General features: G+C 42.3%; 1 protein-coding gene across 2 annotated transcripts in view; it reads right to left on the minus strand.

Annotated features, from left to right (window-relative positions):
- CEP83 (centrosomal protein 83) overlaps positions 1-22,708 on the minus strand; it is a 94,009-nt gene that overhangs the window by 19,741 nt on the left and 51,560 nt on the right. The window contains exons 8-11 of one of the 2 annotated variants that reach the window (XR_009550878.1): positions 14,751-14,865; positions 13,428-13,572; positions 13,183-13,325; positions 2,164-2,239 (exon numbers count right to left, since the gene is read on the minus strand). Coding sequence is in view for 1 of the 2 variants with exons in the window: in XM_060195545.1 (XP_060051528.1) it covers positions 2,164-2,239; positions 13,176-13,325; positions 13,428-13,572; positions 14,751-14,865 (486 nt within the window). In the remaining variant the exon portion in view is untranslated. Of the gene's footprint in view, positions 1-2,163; positions 2,240-13,175; positions 13,326-13,427; positions 13,573-14,750; positions 14,866-22,708 lie in introns of both variants that reach the window. The other variant, XM_060195545.1, reaches the window with a different exon arrangement.

The raw sequence follows: 22,708 nt of genomic DNA on the forward strand, positions 1-22,708 counted from the left end.
TTCCATTACTCCTAAGGGTAGCAAGGCCAAATAGGACACGACTATGATGTCCACAGAGTGGTAGCCAGTGGGATAAAGTCAAATGTCATGTTTCTGATCTCTCTATTTTTGAACAATTCTGTTGGTATGCTTCTATCCTTCTGTTTCATTAGTTTAATCCCCCTGCATAACACTGTATTCTATTGACATAAGCCAGTGTTAACTAAGCACCGCCCTGCCTCCAGGGCACTGGTTTAATCCCGCTGGTTCATACTCTTTTTGCTCCGCCCCCTCTCCTTGTCACACCCTGATTTTCACCAATCTCTTTTTGCTCCACCCTCTCTACATCACATCCTGTTTCCACCCTACTTGGCGAGTATATATACAGCTGCTTTGTCACCAGAATCAGAAGAAGCACTTCGCCAGGACTTCCGTCTCTAACAGGCTCTGGAGAGAGCCTATAAACTGATTTGCACTGGCAGCCCCAGGATATATAAGGACAAGATTGTGATGACAGCTTAGCTTAGATTGCGCTGCGTTCCACATGAATAAAGTCTGAACTGTGTACCACTCAGCCATGAGTCTCTGGTCGTCTGTCTCCCACCCGCGAAGCTAGCCTGGCACAATTCTTCTTCCTCTTCCTCTTCCTCTGCCACCAGGGTTACTGCTGGGGCTCGGTGCCATCATTACCAATCTGGGGTGGCCATTTCCCCCCTTTTTTCTATCTCATTTGATAGGTCAGAGAGAAGCTGATAGAGAGGGAGAGACACACAGACACCTGCAGACATGCTTTACCTTGTGAAGTGTCCCACTGCAGGTGCACTGCCTGCCCCCTTTATTTTTAACGGCAGTTGTAAACATGAAGTCTGTACTACAGATGACAGAAGCAACAAAGAACTTAGTTCTTTGCTACAGCCAGAGGATGAAAGCCAGAGGCCAGTGATACTAGCAACTTCTATGAAATCAAACATTATGTCCTGCCCTCCTAGTTAGTACTTAGAAACCATAGGTGAATATAAAAAACAATGGCAACTCATATACAAAAATAAATCTTAGAAAGCAGAATCTTCACTCCTTCGTAATTTACATTCATAAAATAACAAAAACTGGGGGTCGGGTGGTGGCACAGTGGGTTAAGCGCATGTGGCGCAAAGCGCAGGGACCGGCGTAAGAATCCCAGTTCGAGCCCCCGGCTCCCCACCTGCATGGGAGTCACTTCACAGGCGGTGAAGCAGGTCTGCAGGTGTCTATCTTTCTCTCCCCCTCTCTCTCTGTCTTCCCCTCCTCTCTCCATTTCTCTCTGTCCTATCCAACAACAAAGCAACGTCAACAATGGCAATAATAATCGCAACAAGGCTGCAACAACTAGGGCAACAAAAAAAGGGAAAAATGGCCTCCAGGAGCGGTGGATTCATGGTGCAGGCACCGAGCCCAGCAATAACCCTGGAGGGGGAAAAAAAACAAACTTTTATTCTTTTTCTTATAATTAGTACTAGCAGTATTTCACTGTCACTGGGGCTTCCCTGCTCTGAGCCAACTTTCTGAGACACACACACAAACAGAAAGAGAGAGAAACACCACCACCAAATGTTCCCCCAGTGTGGCTGGGCTCAAAGCTCAGCTGTATGCAGGGCCAACCAGACAGGATTCAGAAAGACATACTTTTCAGTATTACCCCATTTTAATCTTCCTGGGCCCAAAAAACTCATATACAAATTTAACCTCCTAGATTTCACAGGCACATAATAAGTATCTCATACGGCAAGAATCTAAATACAACTCAATTCCAGAAGTAACTTTTAAGACCTGAATAATCCTTCTACGACACTTTTAAAGCTCAGAATGTTAAAATACTGTCCTTCACAATTTCTAAATGTTACTCATGTCTAAATGTTACACACATGTCCATGCACACAAACATACACACACACACACACACACACACACACACACACACATATATACGTGTGTGTGTGTGTGTGTGTGTGTGTGTGTGTGTGTGTGTGTGTGTGTGTGTGTGTGTGAAAAAACCCAGAAATAAGCAAAAGAAACTGACTGGAGCTTAAGGTTGGCCTAAACATATTTTATGTATAATAGATTATCAATACAGCACTGGATTTCAAAATACTGATATGTAAAATATGAATCAGATTTAAAGGAACACTTACTCTGCTAGAATCATACCTGTTTCAGGTCAGAATTTTCCATTTTTTCTTTCTCTACATTTTCAATATTCACAATTTGCTGTTGAAGTTTTAATCTATAAAGCAGAAACCAACAAAAGACACTAAGAATCCACAAGCATATATTTCTCTGAATTAGACAATTCATTGAATGCCTTTATGACATCAGCAGTAAATTATATTCACATATAATTAAAATATACAAAAACTTAAGCTCTGTAATAAAAATGGCATGAAGAAGGTGAAAAACCAGTTCTAAGAGGATAAAAGATATACTACACAAAGACATCCTCCAAAGGGAGGCTGGACAACATACTCTATGCTCCACCTAAGGAAGATGGGTCCTGAAACTGAGGCAGCTTGGAACGTTCCTACTCATGACCACAGAATGTGAGCTCAGATCTACAGGGATGCAGAGGTCACACGGGCTCCTAAGCTGAATATGGGCCCCAGATCACATCAAATCTATGGGGTTTACAGTCAACAATATTTATACACCTTTCCCATATTTGGGAACTACTGTCTTCCCTGATCCAGCTTTCTGGTCCTTTTGCCAACCATGACATTATATCTCCAGACAATAACTTGGATCCACCTGCATATCAGATGTCAGGCTCAAAAAAAAAAAACAAAAAAACCCCAAAAACTAGTAGTGTCATGGGCCCTTTGGAATATAATTAAAATAGGACTACTAATTATCTACAAAATGGAGACCCCTATGTCTTCATATGAACTTTTCCAGCCTTTAGGTTTATGATTAGTCAACAATTTGTTTGGCTCTACATGTGAACTCCTTTTTTCAGCCACCGGGTTCCAGATGTTAACATGATGCCAACTGGACTTCCCTGGACAGACGAACCCACCAATGTGTCCTGGAGCCCCACTTCCCCAGAGCCCTTCCCCACTAGGGAAAGAGACAGGCTGGGAGTATAGATCGACCTACCAACACCCATGTTCAGTGGCGAAGCAATTACAGAAGCCAGACCTTCCACCTTCTGCACCTCATAATGACCCTGGGTCCATACTCCCAGAGGGATAAAGAATAGGAAAGCTATCAGGGGAGGGGATAGGATACGGAGATCTGGTGATGGGAATTGTGTGGAGTTGTACCTCTCTTATCCTACAGTTTTTGCCAGTGTTTCCTTTTTATAAATAATTTTTTTTAAAAAAATCTGATAAGCAGGACTTGGCAACCTAGAGGATACCACCTGAACAAACGGCCCTTGGTTGAGGGATTTGCACAGTGTCACTGAAGCACAAAGGCATTCACAGTATCGTATGATTTATAAACTGTCTTCAGACACAATGTGCCTCCCTTTCAGTCTCCTGGGTTGTGACCTCCTCAAGGCATCCTTAATGCCCACCCCGCTGTCATAGGGTAATGGGCCTTTACTTAACTAACTTCTCATAATCACTATAAGAAAGTAAGTAGAGAAATCTTTATTACTTCTGTTGTACAGATAAAGAGACTGAGGTTTAGTGGCATGAGGTCCAAGCCATAGCAGTCAAACTGAGTGAAGACTCAGGGGGTTCTGACAGTCAAATAAATGTCCCTCTCTACCACTTCACTGCGCTACCAGTCTACCAACTGTAATCTTGTAGTTTTACCCATATGAGATTCACGATTTGAAAGAGAGCCACCATACTGCGTTCTGTAAAATAACTTATTAGTTTTCGCCACTGCGATGGGAGGGACACTCACAATCTGTGTCCCTCCGAAGAGCATAATCACTCTCAGCCACATCAGCCAGAGCTGAGAACTGCAGAGCAGCAATGGCAAACACAACACGAACCTCACGAGAGACTTTACACTCAGCAGACTGACCGGCCATAGCCTCATCCTCCTCCCAAACGTTTTTTAACCCTTCCAACGTCTATTTTAAATAGAAGTCACGTTACTCATCGTCTGTAGTCCAGCGTTACTGACATGTCTTAGCTACACGATCAGAACAGATCAGGAAGAGAGCCTTCACTAAGGATCTAGCCCCAAGGCTGTGCTTTAAACACAGTAAGGATTCAATAATATTTGCTGATGAACTAAATAAATCAAACAAGAAGTAAATTTATTTTCATGAGGGGATCAGTAAAGGCTCCGTGTGCGAGATTCAGTCTAACCCGAAGAGTCTGAGAGAGAGAAGCTAAAGATGTAAGTCAACAAAAAATGTCGTCACAAGGTTCTGGGAGAACCAAAGGCAGCAGATTAAGTGCTGCACGTGGTGGGAGCAAGACAGCAGCGTCACGGAATTAAAGGGGATCATCTTTATCGTGTTGTTTGGCCCGCTGCATCTCTTTTTTTGGTGAAGATTCTGTCCGTGCCTTCTCCCCATTTTTTAGGGGAGTTGTTTGTACAGCTTAATGAGCTCTTTGTGTATCTGGTCACTATTACTGCTGTAAAGAGCTCCACAAGAAGAACAGAACACAAAACCCTGAAACAAGGTGACAGGCAAATGGCAAAGCAGAATAAGAGACATAAATCAGAGTAACAGAAGACAGGGCTGGGGAATAACACGCGAGCAGAGTGTTTCCATACTGAGGCCCGAGGTCCCAGGTTCTAATCCCCGGTACAGACATTCCAGAAACAAAGTGTGTGTGTGTGTGTGTGTGTGTGTGTGTGTGTGTGTGTGTGTGTGTGTGTGTTCTTTCTCTCCCTTTTTCTACACTTAAAACTTTGTGTGTGTGTAACATGTACGTATATATATATATATATATATATATATATATATATTATATGTACATATATAAATGCATATATATATGTATATATATATATATATCCTAAGGAATCAAACACACTCATCCAAAAACATGTTCATAACAGCACATTCGTAAGAGCCCAAACCTGGAAGCAACCCAGGTGTCCAACAGCAAATGAGTGGCTGAGCAAGTGGTCTACATACACAATGGAATACTACTTAAGAATGATGAATTCACTCTTTTCACCTCGTCGTGGATGGAGCTGAAGAAATCATGTTAAGTGAGATTAAGTCAGAAACAGAAGGATGGATAGGGGATGACCTCACTCACAGACAGAAGTTGAGAAATAAGAACAGAAAGGGAAAACATGTGCAGGACTTGGGCTGGAGCTGCTGCACTGCACCAAAGTAAAGGGCATGGGGAGGTGTGGCTTTCAAGTCCTGCAGTGCGACGGTGGAGGAGGTGTAAGCTGGAGAGAGAAAGTTTGCAGAGAGCTAGGAAATTTTAAACCACGTATCAACAACTGTATTTACTGTAAACCATTAACGCACCCAGTTTATTAAAAAAACACACACTTTTACAGCATCTATGGACTTGGTTGATATAGTGAGAACTATAAATATGAAAATCAGAACTGCCGACAGATAAACAACCCATTCTTTAAAAGCCACACAGACATTATGATGGCTCCTTTTGCTGCGATTTCTCTTGGCTGCAGCATGATACTGAATAAACTGCACACTTCAGAGAAGCTACAGAGGAATTTAAGGAAAATCATCACAATGACTACTGGAAGAGAAAATGATTTATAGTAAAGAAAAGCTACGGGAATGAAAGATGTTTTATACAGCAAATAAAACAAAACATTTCAAAGGGTAGAGTTCATTATTGTCTTCAAGTAATGACAGAACATTTGGCTGAACATTTTCTCACTATAGCAACAGAAGCCCAAACCAGGCTTAAATTCTAACAGCAAAGATTCTGGCTGACCAAACTGAGGCCATAATTGGATGAAACACTATAGTAGGGGCACCCAGGGCAGTATTTCCTCCTCTTGTGGACTGTCATGAGAAGATTAAAAAACACCCTGCCTATCTATCCTCCAGAGTGAACAAAAAAAATGTACCCATCAAGTTTCAAACGGCTGAAAAAGACTGCCTCTCAAATTCCATTATGATTCTAGAACTGTTGCAGCTAATCTTTACACTAATAGTTAAAAAGTCTAACATTTGCAAGTACACAGATCTGAGAGAATTCTTTCTATAGTAGTGGGAATCAAAAAACTTGTCCAATAAACACAAGCAGATCTAATGGTATGTCGAATTTAGGAAACAAGGCAAGGGAACTGACAGGGGGAGGAAGCATATATAAGCCTGCAGTCTCAGTCTACAAATCTGAGCAAGTGGAGGGCAGGAGAGGTGATGATCTATAATATCCCGCACAAGTTTCAGAAGATGTGTAACTGCACCTCAGAGATGCATTTCCTCTATAACCAGCTATTCAAATGAAAACTTGCACTATTCCAGCCTTTAGGCTCATGATTAGACAACCATGTGTTTGGCTTTGTATGTGAACTCTTTTTTCAGCCACCAGGTTCCAGATGCCACCATGACACCACCTTTTGCCGGTCCTTGCGCTTAACCCTCTGCAACACTACTTAAAATTTTATAAAATGTTTATTACTTATTGAAGTGAAAAACTGGGAAGGAAAGGGAAGACAGGGAGAGAGAGAGAGACCTGTAGCACTACTTCAACTCTGGTGACGCTTTCTCCCTACAGGTGGCGGGGGGCTTTAGTGCTAACTCTGTTGTGCTGCTACTGCCTGGTCTCTAGTATGAAAACATTTCATGGGCAGAACCACAGTGTAGTAAACACGAAAGCAGAAATCGATGAGGTAGAAAACAGAAAGCAGTCGATTCAGTAAATTAAAGTGAACACAACTATATGCTCAATGATTACCTTTTATATGTATTTATAATTAAAAAATAAAGGCTCAGCTGGTGTGAGCAAGAATAAGAAAGAAAATAGAAATTCAATTAAGAAATGACCTCTGAAAACACTAATTTGAAAAAAATACACGCATCCGTATGTTGACTGCAGCATCACTTACAACAGTCAAGATGTAGAAACAGAATGTTCATAAAGGGAAGATTGGATAAAAATGTGATACGCCTGGGGGCCAGGCAGTGGCGCACCTGGTTAAGCGCACACACTAAAGGGCTCAAGGACCCGGGTTCAAGCCCCTGGTCCCCACCTGCAGGAGGAAAGCTTCATGAGTGGTGAAGCAGGGCTGCAGGTGTCTCTCTGTCTCTCTCCCCATTTGTCTCCCTCCCCCCTCTCAATTTCTCTCTGTCTTTATCCAATAATAAATAAATAAAAGTATTTTTTTAAAAAGTGATGCACAACAGAATACTACTCTACTAAGAAAAGAAAAACGAATTCTTGAGTAAAGGCTGGGGGCCGGGACACAGCTCACCCTATGGAGGGCACACCGTAACCAGGTGCAAAGCTGGGGCCCAGCTCCAGGTCACAGGTGGTGGCACTGTGCACACGTCAGTCTCACTAGAGGGGAGCAGTGCTGTGGTGTCTCCTCTGTCTCCCTCACCCGCCCCCCCATATAGCTGTAACTGAATTCAGTAAGAAAACAGGCGGTGCTGAAGGAGAGGTGAGAGGAACCGCTTGAACACTGCATAGTGACACATGACAGATGCATGTATTGTCTATGCCTCCCTTCTCAATCTGTCTTTATCCAATAGTAAATAAATATTTTGTAAAAAAAAAAAAATTAAAGTTGGTTCAATATAGGAAACTATGTTAATTATCCATTAATAGTGCTGAGAGAAAAATCATAGCATTATCTTGAAAGGATGAAAATTTTTGGGTAGACAGGTGAAATGGCTCTTGGATAGTGTGTTTCTCTGACATGCGTGGTCCAGGTTCAAGTCCAGCCCCCACCAAACTGAAGGAAGCTTCAGTGTTGTGGTCCCCTTCACTCGCTGTCTGCCTTTATCTATAGAAAAAAAGAAGAAATGAAGGGGGAAGCAGGGAAGGAGCAAGCTTTGGCCATTTTCAATATTATGCCTTTGAGAAAAAATATCAAGGAAATAAAAATGAATGGACACTTTCTCAAATGTGTGATTACACACATATATAAAACATACATTTAATGTTAGCCTAGGCCTAACATTAATGGAGAAACAATATAAATAAGAACAGGTTAAGGAAGCCTACTATTTCCAAAAGCATTCAATACTATATTGAGTTATGGTCAGTGCAGTTAGATCAATCAACTCAAGGCATAAGAACTGGCAAAAAATAAAATCCTATTTGTATATGATGTCACAATATATACTAGGTGAACTCTAGCTAATTCATAATAAAACTAAATACGAGAATATAATAAATTAGCAGGATGTTAAATAAACATAAAAACTGATAGTCAGGAGGGCTCAGGTCCTGGAACATGATGGCAGAGGAGGGCCTAGAGGGGAATGATATTGTTATGTGGAAAACCGAGAAATGTTACACATGGACCAACTACTGTATTTTACTGGTGACTGTAAGCCATTAATCCACCCAGTAAAGAAAATAAACTGATAGTCTTCACAGACAAACAACGGTCACAGCCCGTAAAGCCCATCACCATGAGCCAGGCCCTGAGTGCAAAGCCTGGTCCCCACCTGCTGGAGGGAAACTCCCTGAGTGGTGCAGCAGGGCTGCAGGTGTCTCTCTCTCTCTCTTCCTTTCTATTTTCCTCCTTCTCAGTTTTTGTCTTTATCAAAATAAAGGAAAAATAATGGTCACCAGGAGCAGGGGCTTCAAAGCGTAGGCACTGAGCCTCAGTGGTGGCAAGCCAAAAATAAGAAAGGGTAGCTCTTCCTTGGCTGAAATATTTGACCGAGGGCTGGGGAAAGGGCATAACAGTTACGCCAACGACTTTCATGTCTGAGGCTCTGAGGTCCCAGGTTAATCCCCAGCACCACCATAAACAGTGTCATTAAAAATAAATAAAGGTAGTCGGCCGGTAGCACAGCGGGTTAAGCGCACGTGGCGCAAAGCACAAGGACCTGCGTAAGGTTCCCGGTTCGAGCCCCCGGCTCCCCACCTGCAGGGGAGTCGCTTCACAGGCGGTGAAGCAGGTCTGCAGGTGTCTGTCTTTCTCTCCATCTCTCTGTCTTCCCCTCCTCTCTCCATTTCTCTCTGTCCTATCCAACAATGATGACAACAACAATAACTACAACAATAAAACAACAAAAGGGAATAAATAAATAATAAAAATAAAATATACTTTAAAATTAATGAATTCCCAATAAAAACATCAAAAATAAGTTCTATGGAGGTAGACAATGTTATTTAACTTCATATGGAAAAAGCCTTGTAAAATGTCTAAATTTTTAGGAGGGAAGATACAAAGCAAAGTGTGATCCAATCAGAGATGATGATAGTGTGGTTAAGCAGATGAAGAGACGCACGTGAATGTAAACTTTATAAGGTGTTTTCTTATGAGTCGTTGAGGCAAAGGCAGCATTTTAACAAAAACATGGAATCATTTTTACCTATTTACAAAAAAGCAGAAGTAGTGATCCAGGAGGAAGAGCAGTGAGTAAACTCAGACTGACTCCCAAGCATGAGGTCCTGAGTTCAATCCCCAGCAGCACATGTGCCAGAGTGATGCTTGTTTCTCTTCCCCTCACTCCTCCTAACCCTCTCATAAATAAATACGTAAATAAATAAACAAACTTTTAAAAAAGTAAAAGTAAATCCATATCTCACAGGATACAAAAGAATGGACTCTACATAGATGAGAGATCTAACCACATGCAAAAATATAAAACTATAAAAGTGAAGTCCTCTTCAGTATAAGTATAAACTACGATTTAATGCCAGGGTGGTAATTTAATTTCGTTAAATATTTTAAATCTGTATAGCAAAAATACCATAAACAAGTAAAGAGGCAACTGATAAACTGGAAAATATTATAATATGCACCCAAAATAAAAGGCTAATATTCTTACCATCCTATTTATTTTACTTTATTTTTGCCAGATAACTGTTTATGGTGGTGTGGGGGACTGAAGCAGGGAACCTCAGGCATGAGCCTACTTGCATAACCTCTATGCTATCTCCCACGCTGATATTCTTACTATACAGAACTCTTAAAAAGAAGAACAAATCATTAAGAAATAAAACCTACATACAAACAGATATCTCACCAAAATAGATATGAAAATAATCCATAAACATATGAAAAGTTCAATCTCACTTATAGTGAGGAATGCAAATTAAACTGTACTGTGATGAAAAGGGTCATTTTCTAGAATGGAATTGGCAGCATCTACCAAGCTGTACCCCCTCTAAATCCTGACCCTCTAGCTGTATTCGGGATTTCCCTTAAGACACTTCCAACAGTGTGTAACTACCTGTACAAAATTAACATTACTGATCACAGTGCTGTTTACAATCAGAAAATAAGGGAGTCAAGCAGTGGCACACTTGGCTAAGCACTCACATTAAAACCAGAAAATAATGGAAGCAATTAAATACACGAATCTAGGGACACGGCTGGATAAACACAAAGAAAATGCTATATAGCTAAAAAAAAAAAATAAAAAACAGAGGGGAACTGAGTGAAATTATATTTCCAGGATACACTGATAAGAGTGGGAAGGGGCCACTTGTGGTGGAAATAACAAAAACTAAGACAAGCCAGCCAAACAAGGCAGGGTGGAAAAGAAAACACAAGAGAATGTTAACTAGACAGAATGAAGGTAAGAAGTAACTTTTGAGAAAAAATTCCCCGGGACTGGGTGGTGGCGCACCTGGCTGAGCGCATGTTACAGGGTTCAAGCCCCCAGGTCCCAGCCTGCAGGGGGAAGGCTTTGCAAGTGGTGAAGCAGGGCTGCAGGGGTCGCTCTGTCTCTCTCCCTCTCTATCCACCCCCCCTTCCCTCTCGATTTCTGGCTGTCTCTATCCAATAAATAAATAAATAGGAAAAAAAAGTTAAAAAAAATAGAGCCATGTTGATTTTTCACATAGTTGAAGACTATATTGAGTAAATAAATCATAAGGATAAACTACAGACCTAAAGAGGAATCAAACAGGGTGTTGGGCGGCAGCGCAGCGGGTTAAGCGCACGTGGTGCAAAGCGCAAGGACCGGCATAAGGATCCCGGTTCGAGCCCCCGGCTCCCCACCTGCAGGGGAGTCGCTTCACAGGTGAAGTAGGTCTGAAGGTGTCTGTCTTTCTCTCCCCCTCTCTGTCTTCCCCTCCTCTCTCCATTTCTCTCTGTCCTAGCCAACAACGACGACAATAATAATAACTATAACAAGAAGACTAGCTAACTAGGGCAACAAAAGGGAATAATTTTTTTTTTTAAAAAAAAGAGGAATCAAACAGAAAGAAATTAACTAAAATGAAGTCATATATTATTTCATTTATCAAGAAATAATGTAACCAAAGCAAAGGAAGTTTGGGGAAAAAAAAATCCTAAGAAACTTTTTTTTTTAATTCCATGAGAGTTTCACATAAAAGTAGCAAAAAAAAATTAACTAATTAATAATAGCAATAATGAAAATAAACAAAACAGAAGAAAGGGCACAGGGCCCCTCTAGCACACGCGTGACGCCAGGAGTTGAACCTGGAGCTTCAGGGAGGCAAGTCTTGTGCCCTAGGAGCTAAGTACCTTCCCTCAACACCAGCAGACACTGTTCTGACTGTGGACTCCACAGCTAAAGGAAAGAAAGAGACAGGACTACCCCACACTCGCGAATAGGCTTGTCACAGGTTATACGGGAATGAATGAATATGCTGCTATACTGTATTCCAGAAGTGAAGGGAATATACTGTGGACAGTGAGAGTCTAGCTTGTCAATGCCGAAGGCGTTCCAATTCAGACCAGTGCTGGAAGGCCAGAATCAACAGTGTATCTGTGTATGCCTGAGACGTGTGTCCGACTCTGGGTCAGAAAACAGGTGTCAGTGGACAATTGGTAGAATCTGAGTGAAGCCTGCAGGCGTGACAGTATCAATGAATCCTAGCTTTTCAGGTTTCATGATTACAACATGGTTCTATGAAATGTCACTCTCTGCAGAGCTTGAAGATTATATGGGGTCATTCTGGTGGGTGGCGTCTGGGCTGCACACATGCACAGCCACACCTGGGCCAGCGTTTGCTTTTGTTTGGGTTTTCTTGGTTCCTTTTACTTCAGGTCTCTAGAAGAGAGGACGACAGGAGTGATTCTTGTCACAGCACTGCCCTACCACCTGTGGAGCTGCCCTGCTGTGCTGTGGCGCTCCTCTGAGCGGTGAGGCTCTGTGGACAGTCAGTGCACATGCCACCAGGTGAACCATCTCCCAACCACTGTACTATTTTTAAAGTTTTCTTAGTTCTGGAATTACTTAAAATGTCAAGTGGATCAACAGCTGTAGAGAATGTTCCATCCTCCAAAGGAAGGCTGGACAACAGACTCTAGGCTCCACCTGAGGAAGATGGGTCCTGATATTGGGGTAGCTTGGAACGTTCCTACTCATGACCACAGAATGTGAGCTCAGATCTACAGGGATGCAGGGGTCACACAGGCCCCTAAGCTGAATATGGGCCCCAGATCACAGCAAATCGATGGGATTTACAGTCAACAATATTTATACACCTTTCCAATATTAGGGAGCTACTCTCTTCCCCGATCCAGCTTTCTGGTCCTTTTTCCAACCATGACATCATCTCCCCAGACAATACTTGAATCCACCTACATATCAGACGTCAGGCTCAAAAAAAAAAACCCAAAAACTAGTATTGTCACGGGCCCTTTGGAATATAACTAAAATAGGACTACTATCTATCTACAAAATGGAGACCCCCTTCATTTCAGCCTTTAGGTTTATGATTAGTCAACAATTTGTTTAGCTCTACATGTGAACTCTTTTTTTCAGCCACCAGATGCTAGCAGGATATTGACCAGACTTCCCTGGACAGACAACCCCACCAATGTGTCCCGGAGCCCCACTTCCCCAGAGCCCTGCCCCACTAGGGAAAGCGAGAGGCAGACTGGGAGTATGGATCGACCTGCCAACACCCATGTTCAGCGGGGAAGCAATTACAGAAGCCAGACCTTCCACCTTCTGCATCCCACAATGACCCTGGGCCCATACTCCCAGAGGGATAGAGAATGGGAAAGCTATCAGGGGAGGGGATGGGATACGGAGATCTGGTGGTGGGAACTGTGTGCAGTTGTACCCTTCTTATCCTATGGTTTTTGTCAGTGTTTCCTTTTTATAAAAAAATATATATATATATATATATATATATATGCCCATATATAACCTAATACTTTGAAGCTCTCTTCTGGCTGACTCTTCTGCCATCTGTGAAGCCCGCAACTTCTCTTCGCACTGATCCTTTTCGGACTGCAGCCAGACATCATTTTCCACTTTCATTTTCTCTAAATCCGCTAATCGGTTCTCAAGCTCTAGCCTAAAACAACAGATGACGACTATGTTATAAGAATTATAGTAAGGATGATATGACAGCAAAATGTTTTCATTAAAGAAATTTAACACACAGTAAGGTACTTACTTTTCATCTTGTAATACCACAAGTTTTTGATAACCTTCCTCCTTGGCGACTTGTACTTTACGTATTAATTCACGATCTTTTTCTACTAAGAGCATTTTGTGGTGTTCAACAGCTGTCTTAAGAATTTCATTGTCTGACTGTAATCCTAGTATTTATTAAGGAGAAAAATGTGCTGTAGTTAATGTTATTAAAATGAAAAATCACAACCGACAGCAAGCATGCACAACTACTAGCAAGATAAAGGAATGCAGACAGTTTCTATATTCTCAGATTCTGACATTAATGAGAAACTTTAAAGAAAGAGATGAAACTGAGTTGATTTTTCTGTCTTTTAACACAGAGATAGCATGCTGCATACTTTTACTCATTTCAAACTTACAAGTGGAGAACGTTAATCTGGTGATAGCCAAAAAGGCTTAAAATGTTTCTATAATCTAATGACATCATGATCATAACGCTACCTGGGAACCAATGATTAAACATCACAGAACCCTTTGATCTATTTTTCTAGCAGAGTTTTTCTATTTCTAGTAGTAGAACTAGAAATTGAAACGTTCAGGTTTGTCCAATAAATTTGCAAGCACTTTTTCATATGAAACAACAAAAAAAAATTTTCATACCTAGTCTCAGTTTTAAAAAGAACTCACTACTGGATTCCAGACTTTTTAAGTTCCTAAGAAAATTTACTCCCTAGTGCTAAAGAAATCCATCAGTCAACATCCAGTAAAAAATCAGAATTAAAAACAAGCATTCATCACTAAATAGCTGTGTGGGTGGTGGTGAGGGGGTTAAGTCACAAGTTCAAACAAAGATCAACCTGAGGACAGTTGTGGAAAAAAAAAAAAAAAAAAGAAAAGTTTATGCCAAAAACAATAAAATCCCTATGCAATCTCAATGAGAAGGGTGTTCTCCAAGACTGAAATAGAGCTTAGTAAGTTGGCCTAGGCTGCTATGCTCTGCTATGCTCTGGCCTAAAGTGGAAATGATTTTTGTTAAGTTGGACCTGAAGCCCATATGACACCCTAGCACATACTAGGCTCAAAAGGACCAGTAACTAATAGCATGATCTAAATAGATTCCAAGTTACAAACACAAGAAATACAGAGTTTTATTTCTAAAGTTTTTACTTAAGAGTATTAAACCATTATGACAAGATTTTTAAAAATTAGATCATAGAATGTTATAATCAATGTATAAACACAAACAATCTGCATGTGCTCTAAAAATTCAATTAAACAAACTCTAGGGAAAATTTAGTTTGATCTACTTTAATGGCTCCAGCTTGCATCTGAGAACAGTAAAAAGCGCGGGAAAGCACATTACCATCCAGTTCACTTTGGATCTTATTCCTTTCTCTTTCTAGCTCGCTCTTAGCTCTTGCTGCCTCCAGTTTGATGTCTGTTATTTCTAGTTTGTTTGAATGCTTAAGTTCTTTTACCTGTTGATAATTAGAAATTGAAATTACAATTGGTCATTTTCTTGCCATGAAGTGATTTTCCAAAAACATCAGTAAATGTGAGAAGACACTTTAGCCGAGTACAGAGCAAGCGTGAGCACCTGCCCTTCTAGAAGCCCGCGCCCTTTGGGGACTGTCTTGGCACAGTCCTTGGTATGCATCTTTTTTTAAAAGTTTTTATTTATTTATTGGATAGAGACAGTCAGAAATCAAGAGGGAAGGGAGGGATAGAGAGGGTGAGAGACAGAGAGACACCTGCAGCCCTGCTTCACCACTTGCAAAGCTCTCCCCCTGCAGGTGGGGACTGGGGGCTCGAACCTAGGTCCTTGCGCACTGTAACATGTGCGCTCAACCAGGTGCGCCACCACCCGGCCGCTTTTGGTACGCATCTTGATACACCAGGAAACAGTCTTTTCCTAATGACAGTGGTTATTTCTTTACTAATTATTTCTGTGAAGTCCTGGGCTTAACCTTGTTTTAGAAAGATTACCTATTAAGTATAAAGTCTAATAGTCAAGTGCCCAGATATCTTGTGGTGGGAGGGGAAGGGGGGACTGAGACCTGTCCGAGGAGTAGAAGACATTGAAGAGATGAGTAACAGTACATAAAATGGCAGATGGGTGTAATGTCACAAAGTCTAGTCAGAAAACCATGAGCAATGTGTTATAGCGGAGCTAGAAGACAGAAGATGTCGAGTAGTGGAATAAACTTTATACGCCATACAAAACCGGATTAAAGAAAAAAGGAAAAGGATTTGGTGAATTTGGTAGCCAAAAAAAAAAGTGCATGTGTGCACACACCTAGGAGAGTACGCCTCAATTCTGTTTTTAATTTTTTTTTTTTACTGTTTTTTTTAAGTTAACTTTACTTATTGGGTAGAGACAGCCAGAAATTGACAGGGAAGGGAATGACAGAGAGGAGGAGAGGGGCAGGGAGCTTCACCCCTTGTGAAGCTTTCCCCCTGCAGGTGGGGGCCGGGGACTTGAACCCAGGTCCTTGTGCACTGTAATATGTGCGCTCAACCAGGTGCGCCACCGCCTGGCCCCTGTAAGTGCCTTCTCTTGAAAACCCCTCAGTGAACATAAATGACTGTTGAACTTTGCACATGCATCACCCCACACACACCGATTTTTACTCTTCCCTGCAACAGACTTCTTGGAAGCTGAGTCTACATGGTTCATGAGTGGAATAGGCTCCATTTCTCTAATGACTGTTCACTGAGCACCTGTCCATGGCTAGGCACTACTGCAGGAGCCAGGGAGAGAGTAGTACCGTCTGCACCTCTCTACCACTTTCCACACCACTTGCCTTTGGGAAAAGAAAGGTGCTTCTGCCAGTGAACACAGTCCCTGATGAGGACATGACCATTACAGATGCCAGGCGGGGCGCACTGCGTTCTGACCTATGCTAGTACACCGAACTAGAAAGCCAGAGTATGAACGTGTACAAGTCAGACAGGCGGCTCTAAGATAAAGGAAACTGAAACATAAAGGATACTTTACATGAGTCCAGTAAAGCCTACGAAAGCGGGAGTTAGGAAATAAAAACAAATCTAGAGGAGGGCCTAGAGTCAACGTGGGCAAGGATGAGAAATGAGTGCTTTACTGAAAGAGACTCCATCTGTGGAAGATCTGGAAAATGCTTGCAAGAAGTGATTTGGGCAAAACCCTTGAGACAGAAAAGCAAGTGCACTGCTTGTCTTTATACCGCTAGCCACACCGAGATGCACACCTCAGGTCAACTCACAGCTTCTTGAGTGACACTACATAAAGTATCTTTTGCTCACATAATTCAGAGAAATATTTTCGTGAGAAAGAAACACACACCAGCACAGGAAGGGGTGTTGGTCCGGGGCACCGCAGTCTGATGCGCTCCCACTACCTCCCTGCACAGACAGCTTTGCACTGAAGTCTCATCCCCAAGATTCCCTTCCATGAAAGCAAATCGAACAGGACAACAGCTAGGAAACCACACTTCAGCACTTAGACTTGCTATCGTCTGGGCTCCACGACTTCAGACTTCATGATCTCACCGGCAGAGGCAGAACTAGAACTCTAAATGATTGCGATTTTTGAAAACTGGGACCATGAAAAGCCGGTACTGTGACAAATTTAACTACGACTTGCTAGTACACACTAACTGTACAAAGCTAAGTATGGGGATTGTGGTGAAAGATTGAACAGCTCGGCCAGGAAACTGCAGCTTGCTGTGTGCGGGGCGATGCGTTAGGTTCCACTATCAGACGAAGAGGCATCTCTACTTTCTCTCTACAATAAAGAATTAAATGCTGGCCCAAGGGAAGATGCTTCGCTGTGCCATCACACATGTGCAAGGCCACGGTAACTCATAAGAGGTTATGAAACACATAGCTCATTAATGACCCCCACTACAATACACTTCAAATATGAAGTAAGGATAAGAATCACTGGATTTTACTACCATGACGCCAACCTGCCTTCGCTGGGCAGACGACATCACCAGACTGTCCTGGAACCCCGCCTTCCCAGATCCCTGCCCCACTGGGGAAAGGTAGAGACAGGCTGGGGGTATGGATCCATCTGCCAAAGCCTATGACCAGAGGAAAAGTGATAACAGAAGCCAGAACTCCCACTTTCTGCACCACATAAAGATCTCTGGTCTATACTCGCAGAGGGATAAAGAATAAGGAAGCTTCCAGTGGAAGGGATGGGATATGGCATGCTGGTGGTGGGAACTGTAGTCCTCTCATCCCACAATCCTGTCTACCAGGGGAAGGGGGAAGAGAGACTAGAAGGGAGGAAAGGGGAGGGGAGGGGGGATGCTAATAATGCTAATAACCCAATAATCCAGTTGTTTGAAGCCAGGCTTGACTTACCTTGTAGGATGAACATGTGCATATGTGCAAGGACCTCAGTTCAAGCCCCCCCCCCCCCTCCTGTCTGCGGTGGGGAAGCTTCACAAGTGAAGCCGTGTGACAGGTGCTTCTTCCTCCTGCCGCTTCTACCTCCCTTCCCTATTTCTCTCTCTATCTGAGTCAGTAAAATATTAAATACATTTAAAAAACACACAAAGTTAAGGTATGCATACACAATAGAGTAGTACCTGGGTATAAAAACACACAAAGTTAAGGTATGCATACACAATAGAGTAGTACCTGGGTATAAAAACACACAAAGTTAAGGTATGCATACACAATAGAGTAGTACCTGGGTATAAAAACACACAAAGTTAAGGTATGCATACACAATAGAGTAGTACCTGGGTATAAAAACACACAAAGTTGGGGAGTCGGGCTGTAGTGCAGCGGGTTAAGCGCAGGTGGCGTAAAGCACAAAGACCGGCATAAGGATCCCGGTTCGAACCCCGGCTCCCCACCTGCAGGGGAGTCGCTTCACAGGAGGTGAAGCAGGTCTGCAGGTGTCTGTCTTTCTTTCCTCCTCTCTGTCTTCCCCTCCTCTCTCCATTTCTCTCTGTCCTATCCAACAATGACAACAACAATAATAACTACAACAATAAAACAACAAGGGCAACAAAAGGGAATAAATAAAATATTTAAAAAAAACCAAAACACACAAAGTTAAGGTATGCATACACAATAGAGTAGTACCTGGGTATAAAAACACACAAAGTTAAGGTATGCATACACAATAGAGTAGTACCTGGGTATAAAAACACACAAAGTTAAGGTATGCATACACAATAGAGTAGTACCTGGGTATAAAAACACACAAAGTTAAGGTATGCATACACAATAGAGTAGTACCTGGTTACAAAAAAAAATCATGATGGAATCTCTTTTGCTACATCCTGGATAGAACCTGAAAGACTCACATTAAGTGGCAAAAGAAAAAGAACAATTTACTGGATTACCTCCCTCCAAAGTGGAACTTACACACAGACACAAAAGTATAGAGAAAACACAGGATGCGATTTTGACGAGCTGTGGTTATGGGCAGAGCCATGTACTACTCTCAAGGAGGAGACACAGTTGGGGGAGGGCGGCTCAAGAGGGTGCCTCCCAGTGTAGGGAGACTTCATTTGGTCTCAGTTCACAGGCTGGGGGGATGGGTCCACCTGCCAATGTCCAGCGGAGAAGCAATCACAGAAGTCAGAACTCCCATTTTCTGCACCCCGTAAAGAGCTCTGGTCCACACCCCCAGAGGGTAAAGAATAGGGAAGCTTCCGATGGAGGGGCTGGGACATGGAACGCTGGTGGTGGGAACTGTGTAGAACTGTGCCCCTGTGATCTCACAATCTTGTTTATTATTATTAGATCACCAATACAAATAAGAATAACAGTAATAATAATAATAATGAAAGTGTACTCACGTGACAACTGGCTTGTCAATCACTACTTCCCCCAATAAAGTGAGCTGAAGGAAAAAAGATTACCTACATATCCAAAGTCACACAGCAAAGCATACACAAGAAACAGAAATACGCTTGAAAATGCATTACTTAAGTCTTTAAAAAAAAAAAAAAGCTAAGAGGCTTTGGTGTGAACTTGAATGAGAACCGTACTTGAATACAGAGCTTTTCACGTTGGAGATGGTAACCTGGACGGTAAGGTGACTGTGGTTTCCTTTACTCCTTTTCATTTTGGGTTTGTCTGTTTTGTTTTTACTGGAGCACTGCTCAGCTCCAGTTCGTGGCGGTGTGTGGCGGGGAGCTGACGCTTAGACTCTGGAGCCTTCCCATGAGTCTCTTTGCATAGCCGTATGCTATCTGCCCCCCTCCGTAATAAGCTAGAAGGGCTTTGTAAGGACCAGCTAGAACAATGCCTAGTCATGAGAGATCTGATCCCAGTGGTTTAAGTAATTTGCCTAAAGTTCTATACACAGTTACTGAAATACTGACAAACAGAATAAGTGAAAGGGATTAAGGTTGTAATTGTTTTTCTTGCCACCACAGTTGTCACTGGGGCTCTGCTCCACTGTCCTCAGTGGCCATTTTATATGTATGGAGAGAGAGACAGAGACAGAGGGAGAGGGAGAGACCAGAAGAAAGAAGGGGCGTAAGAAACACTGCTTCACTGCTACGGAGCTTTCCCTGCAGGTGGTGACCAGAGGCTGAGCCAGCTCTCATTTTTTTTTTAGTCTTACAGTATTATGACATCATTTAAGGATATGCTTAGTGTCTAATATTGTCGTTACCATCACCAGCTGCCATCTATTGTGCTCAATGTAAACCTCAGTCTTTACCAAAAAAAAAAAAAAAAAAAAAAAAGGTATTATTCCCATTTGGAAAAAACAATGTTTTTGAAAGCATGAACAAGTCAGTCCAAGACAACAAAAACGGCGTGTTGAAGGGCCCAGCGCTACCCTCCTACAATTTTCAATAAATCAGAAAGCAGTGGGTGAGCTGAGTCATGACTCCAATCCCAGAAACTGTCCCACTACACTTTATAACCTCCGGCAAAACTATAACTTCAAATTCCTGAACATATGTCTGGTTTTCATCTATAAAACAAGATTACTCTGGAATCAAAACTCCGAAATTGCCTAATCTTTCACATCTTACAAGTATCAGTCATGTTTAATTAATTAAGACACTGGCTACAAGATCGCATTGAGTATGGAAACTCAAAACAAACATTCACAACACATTAGTTGCCATCAATCTACATACAGAGAAGGGTGTGTATGCCGTGAGAGTTCTGAGCCCACCGCCTCCCAAAGGAGTCATCCTGTAACGCCTCTGCTATCTGTGGTCTCGGCCTTTCAGGCTCAGCAATGCAGTTTGTCACCACACCTGAACTAAGCTCTAAGCTAGACTCACGTGAACAAAGTCAAGAGTGATCTATGACATCAGCACGTCAGCTTTGTAAGACAAAGACCTAAATGGGGAGGTCTGAAAGATCTGTTCACAAAATTATAAAAGGAGCTGACAACAAGGGCAACAAAAGGGAATAAATAAATAAAATAAATATTTAAAAAAAAAAAAAAAAGGAGCTGAAACAGAAAAGTTGCTTGATAATCATGGATTCAGAACAAATAGGCTGAGATGAATCAAGGTAAAAGAGTAATTAGTGCATTCCTTTCATGATAGAAATGACCTTTTTAAATTAATTAATTAATTTTATATTTATTTATTTATTCCCTTTTGTTGGTCCTGTTCTTTTATTGTTATAGTTATTGTTGTTATTGATGTCGACGCTGTTGGATAGGACAGAGAGAAATGGAGAGAGGAGGGGAAGACAGAGAGGGGGAGAGAAAGATGCTTCACCGCTTGTGAAGCGACTCCCTGCAGGTGGGGAGCCGGGGGCTGGAACCGGGATCCTTAGGCCGGACCTAGCGCTTGGCATCACATGCGCTTCACCCTCTGTGCTACCGCCTGGACTCCCAGAAATGACCTTTTCAACAGGACCTAAATGCTTAGCTTTTTGCTGACTGAATCTTTCTTCCCCGTGTCACAAATACTGCCTGGGTCTTGTCAAGTAATTCCTGGCCAAAGAATTTATGACAAATACGTTATTACTTAAGAAAGTTTATCTTCTAACAGGCTATAATCAATTGCTTCTGTTCTGGGAAGATCTTCAAGTTTTTTTGTTTGTGCGTTTTAATATGTCTTTATTCCCCTTTGTTGCCCTTGTTTTTATTGCTGTAGTTATTATTGTTGTTGTCGTTGTGGGATAGGACAGAGAGAAATGGAGGGAGAAAGGAAAGACAGAGGGGGAGAGAAAGACAGACACCTGCAGACCTGCTTCGCCGCTTGTGAAGCAACTCCCCTGCAGGTGGCGAGCTGAGGGCTCGAACCCAGATCCTTGTGCCTGTCCCTGAGCTTTGCACCATGTGCACTTAACCTGCTGTGCTACCGGCCGACTCCCTGAGCTTCAAGTTTTTTAAGATGATTTCATAAAACTCGGGACTCAGGAAACACTGAATAACAGACTCAGAAGTCAATCTCATCTGCAGGTTACCAGAGATGCCCCACATAGGCTAACAGCTAATACCAGGATGATTATAATTCAGACTTTATTACATGCTTTAGGCATACTACCTTACTTAATCATCGTCACAGCTATGTAAGGTGGGTAGGTATTAAGTCTCATGTTGTACAAGAAACGTCAGGATCTTAGTATGTCAACTGCCCCAGGTCACATAGTGGTGAAGCAGGTCTGCAGGTGTCTGTCTTTCTCTCCTCCTGTCTTCCCCTCCTCTCTCCATTTCTCTCTGTCCTATCCAACGACATCAATAACAACAATAACTATAACAATAAAACAAGGGCAACAAAACGGAATAAATAAATAATAAAATATTTTTTTAAAAAAAGAAAGCTATAAAAACAATAACAGTAATAACAACAACATGGGCAACAAAACGGAAAAAATGGCCTCCAGGAGTAGTGGATTCATACGTAATGTAAGCACTGAACCCCAGCAATAACCCTGGAGACCAAAAAAAAATTAAAAATCACTTTTCGCATGACCGTCATGCTGTCCCCCATGACCCGTCTTTTTTTTTTTTTAATTATTCTTAAGATTTTGTTTATTTGTTAATGAGAAAGACAGGAAGAGAGAGAAAGAACCAGACACCACCCTGGTACATGTGCTGCCGGGGCTTGAACTCAGGACCTCATGCTTGAGAGTCCAGTGTTTTATCCACTGAGCCATCTCCCAGACCACATCTTTTCTCTTTAAAGATAGCCTAAGGGAGGGGAGCCGGGCGGTAGCACAGCGGGTTAAGCACAGGTGGCGCTAAGCACAAGGACCAGCGGAAGGATTCCGGTTCGAGCCTCCGGCTCCCCACCTGCAGAGGAGTTGCTTCACAGGCGGTGAAGCAGGTCTGCAGGTGTCTGTCTTTCTCTCCTCCTCTCTGTCTTCCCCTCCTCTCTCCATTTCTCTCTG

Source organism: Erinaceus europaeus, chromosome 7 (genome assembly GCF_950295315.1).
Source record: "Erinaceus europaeus chromosome 7, mEriEur2.1, whole genome shotgun sequence".
Classification (NCBI taxonomy): Eukaryota; Metazoa; Chordata; class Mammalia; order Eulipotyphla; family Erinaceidae; genus Erinaceus; species Erinaceus europaeus.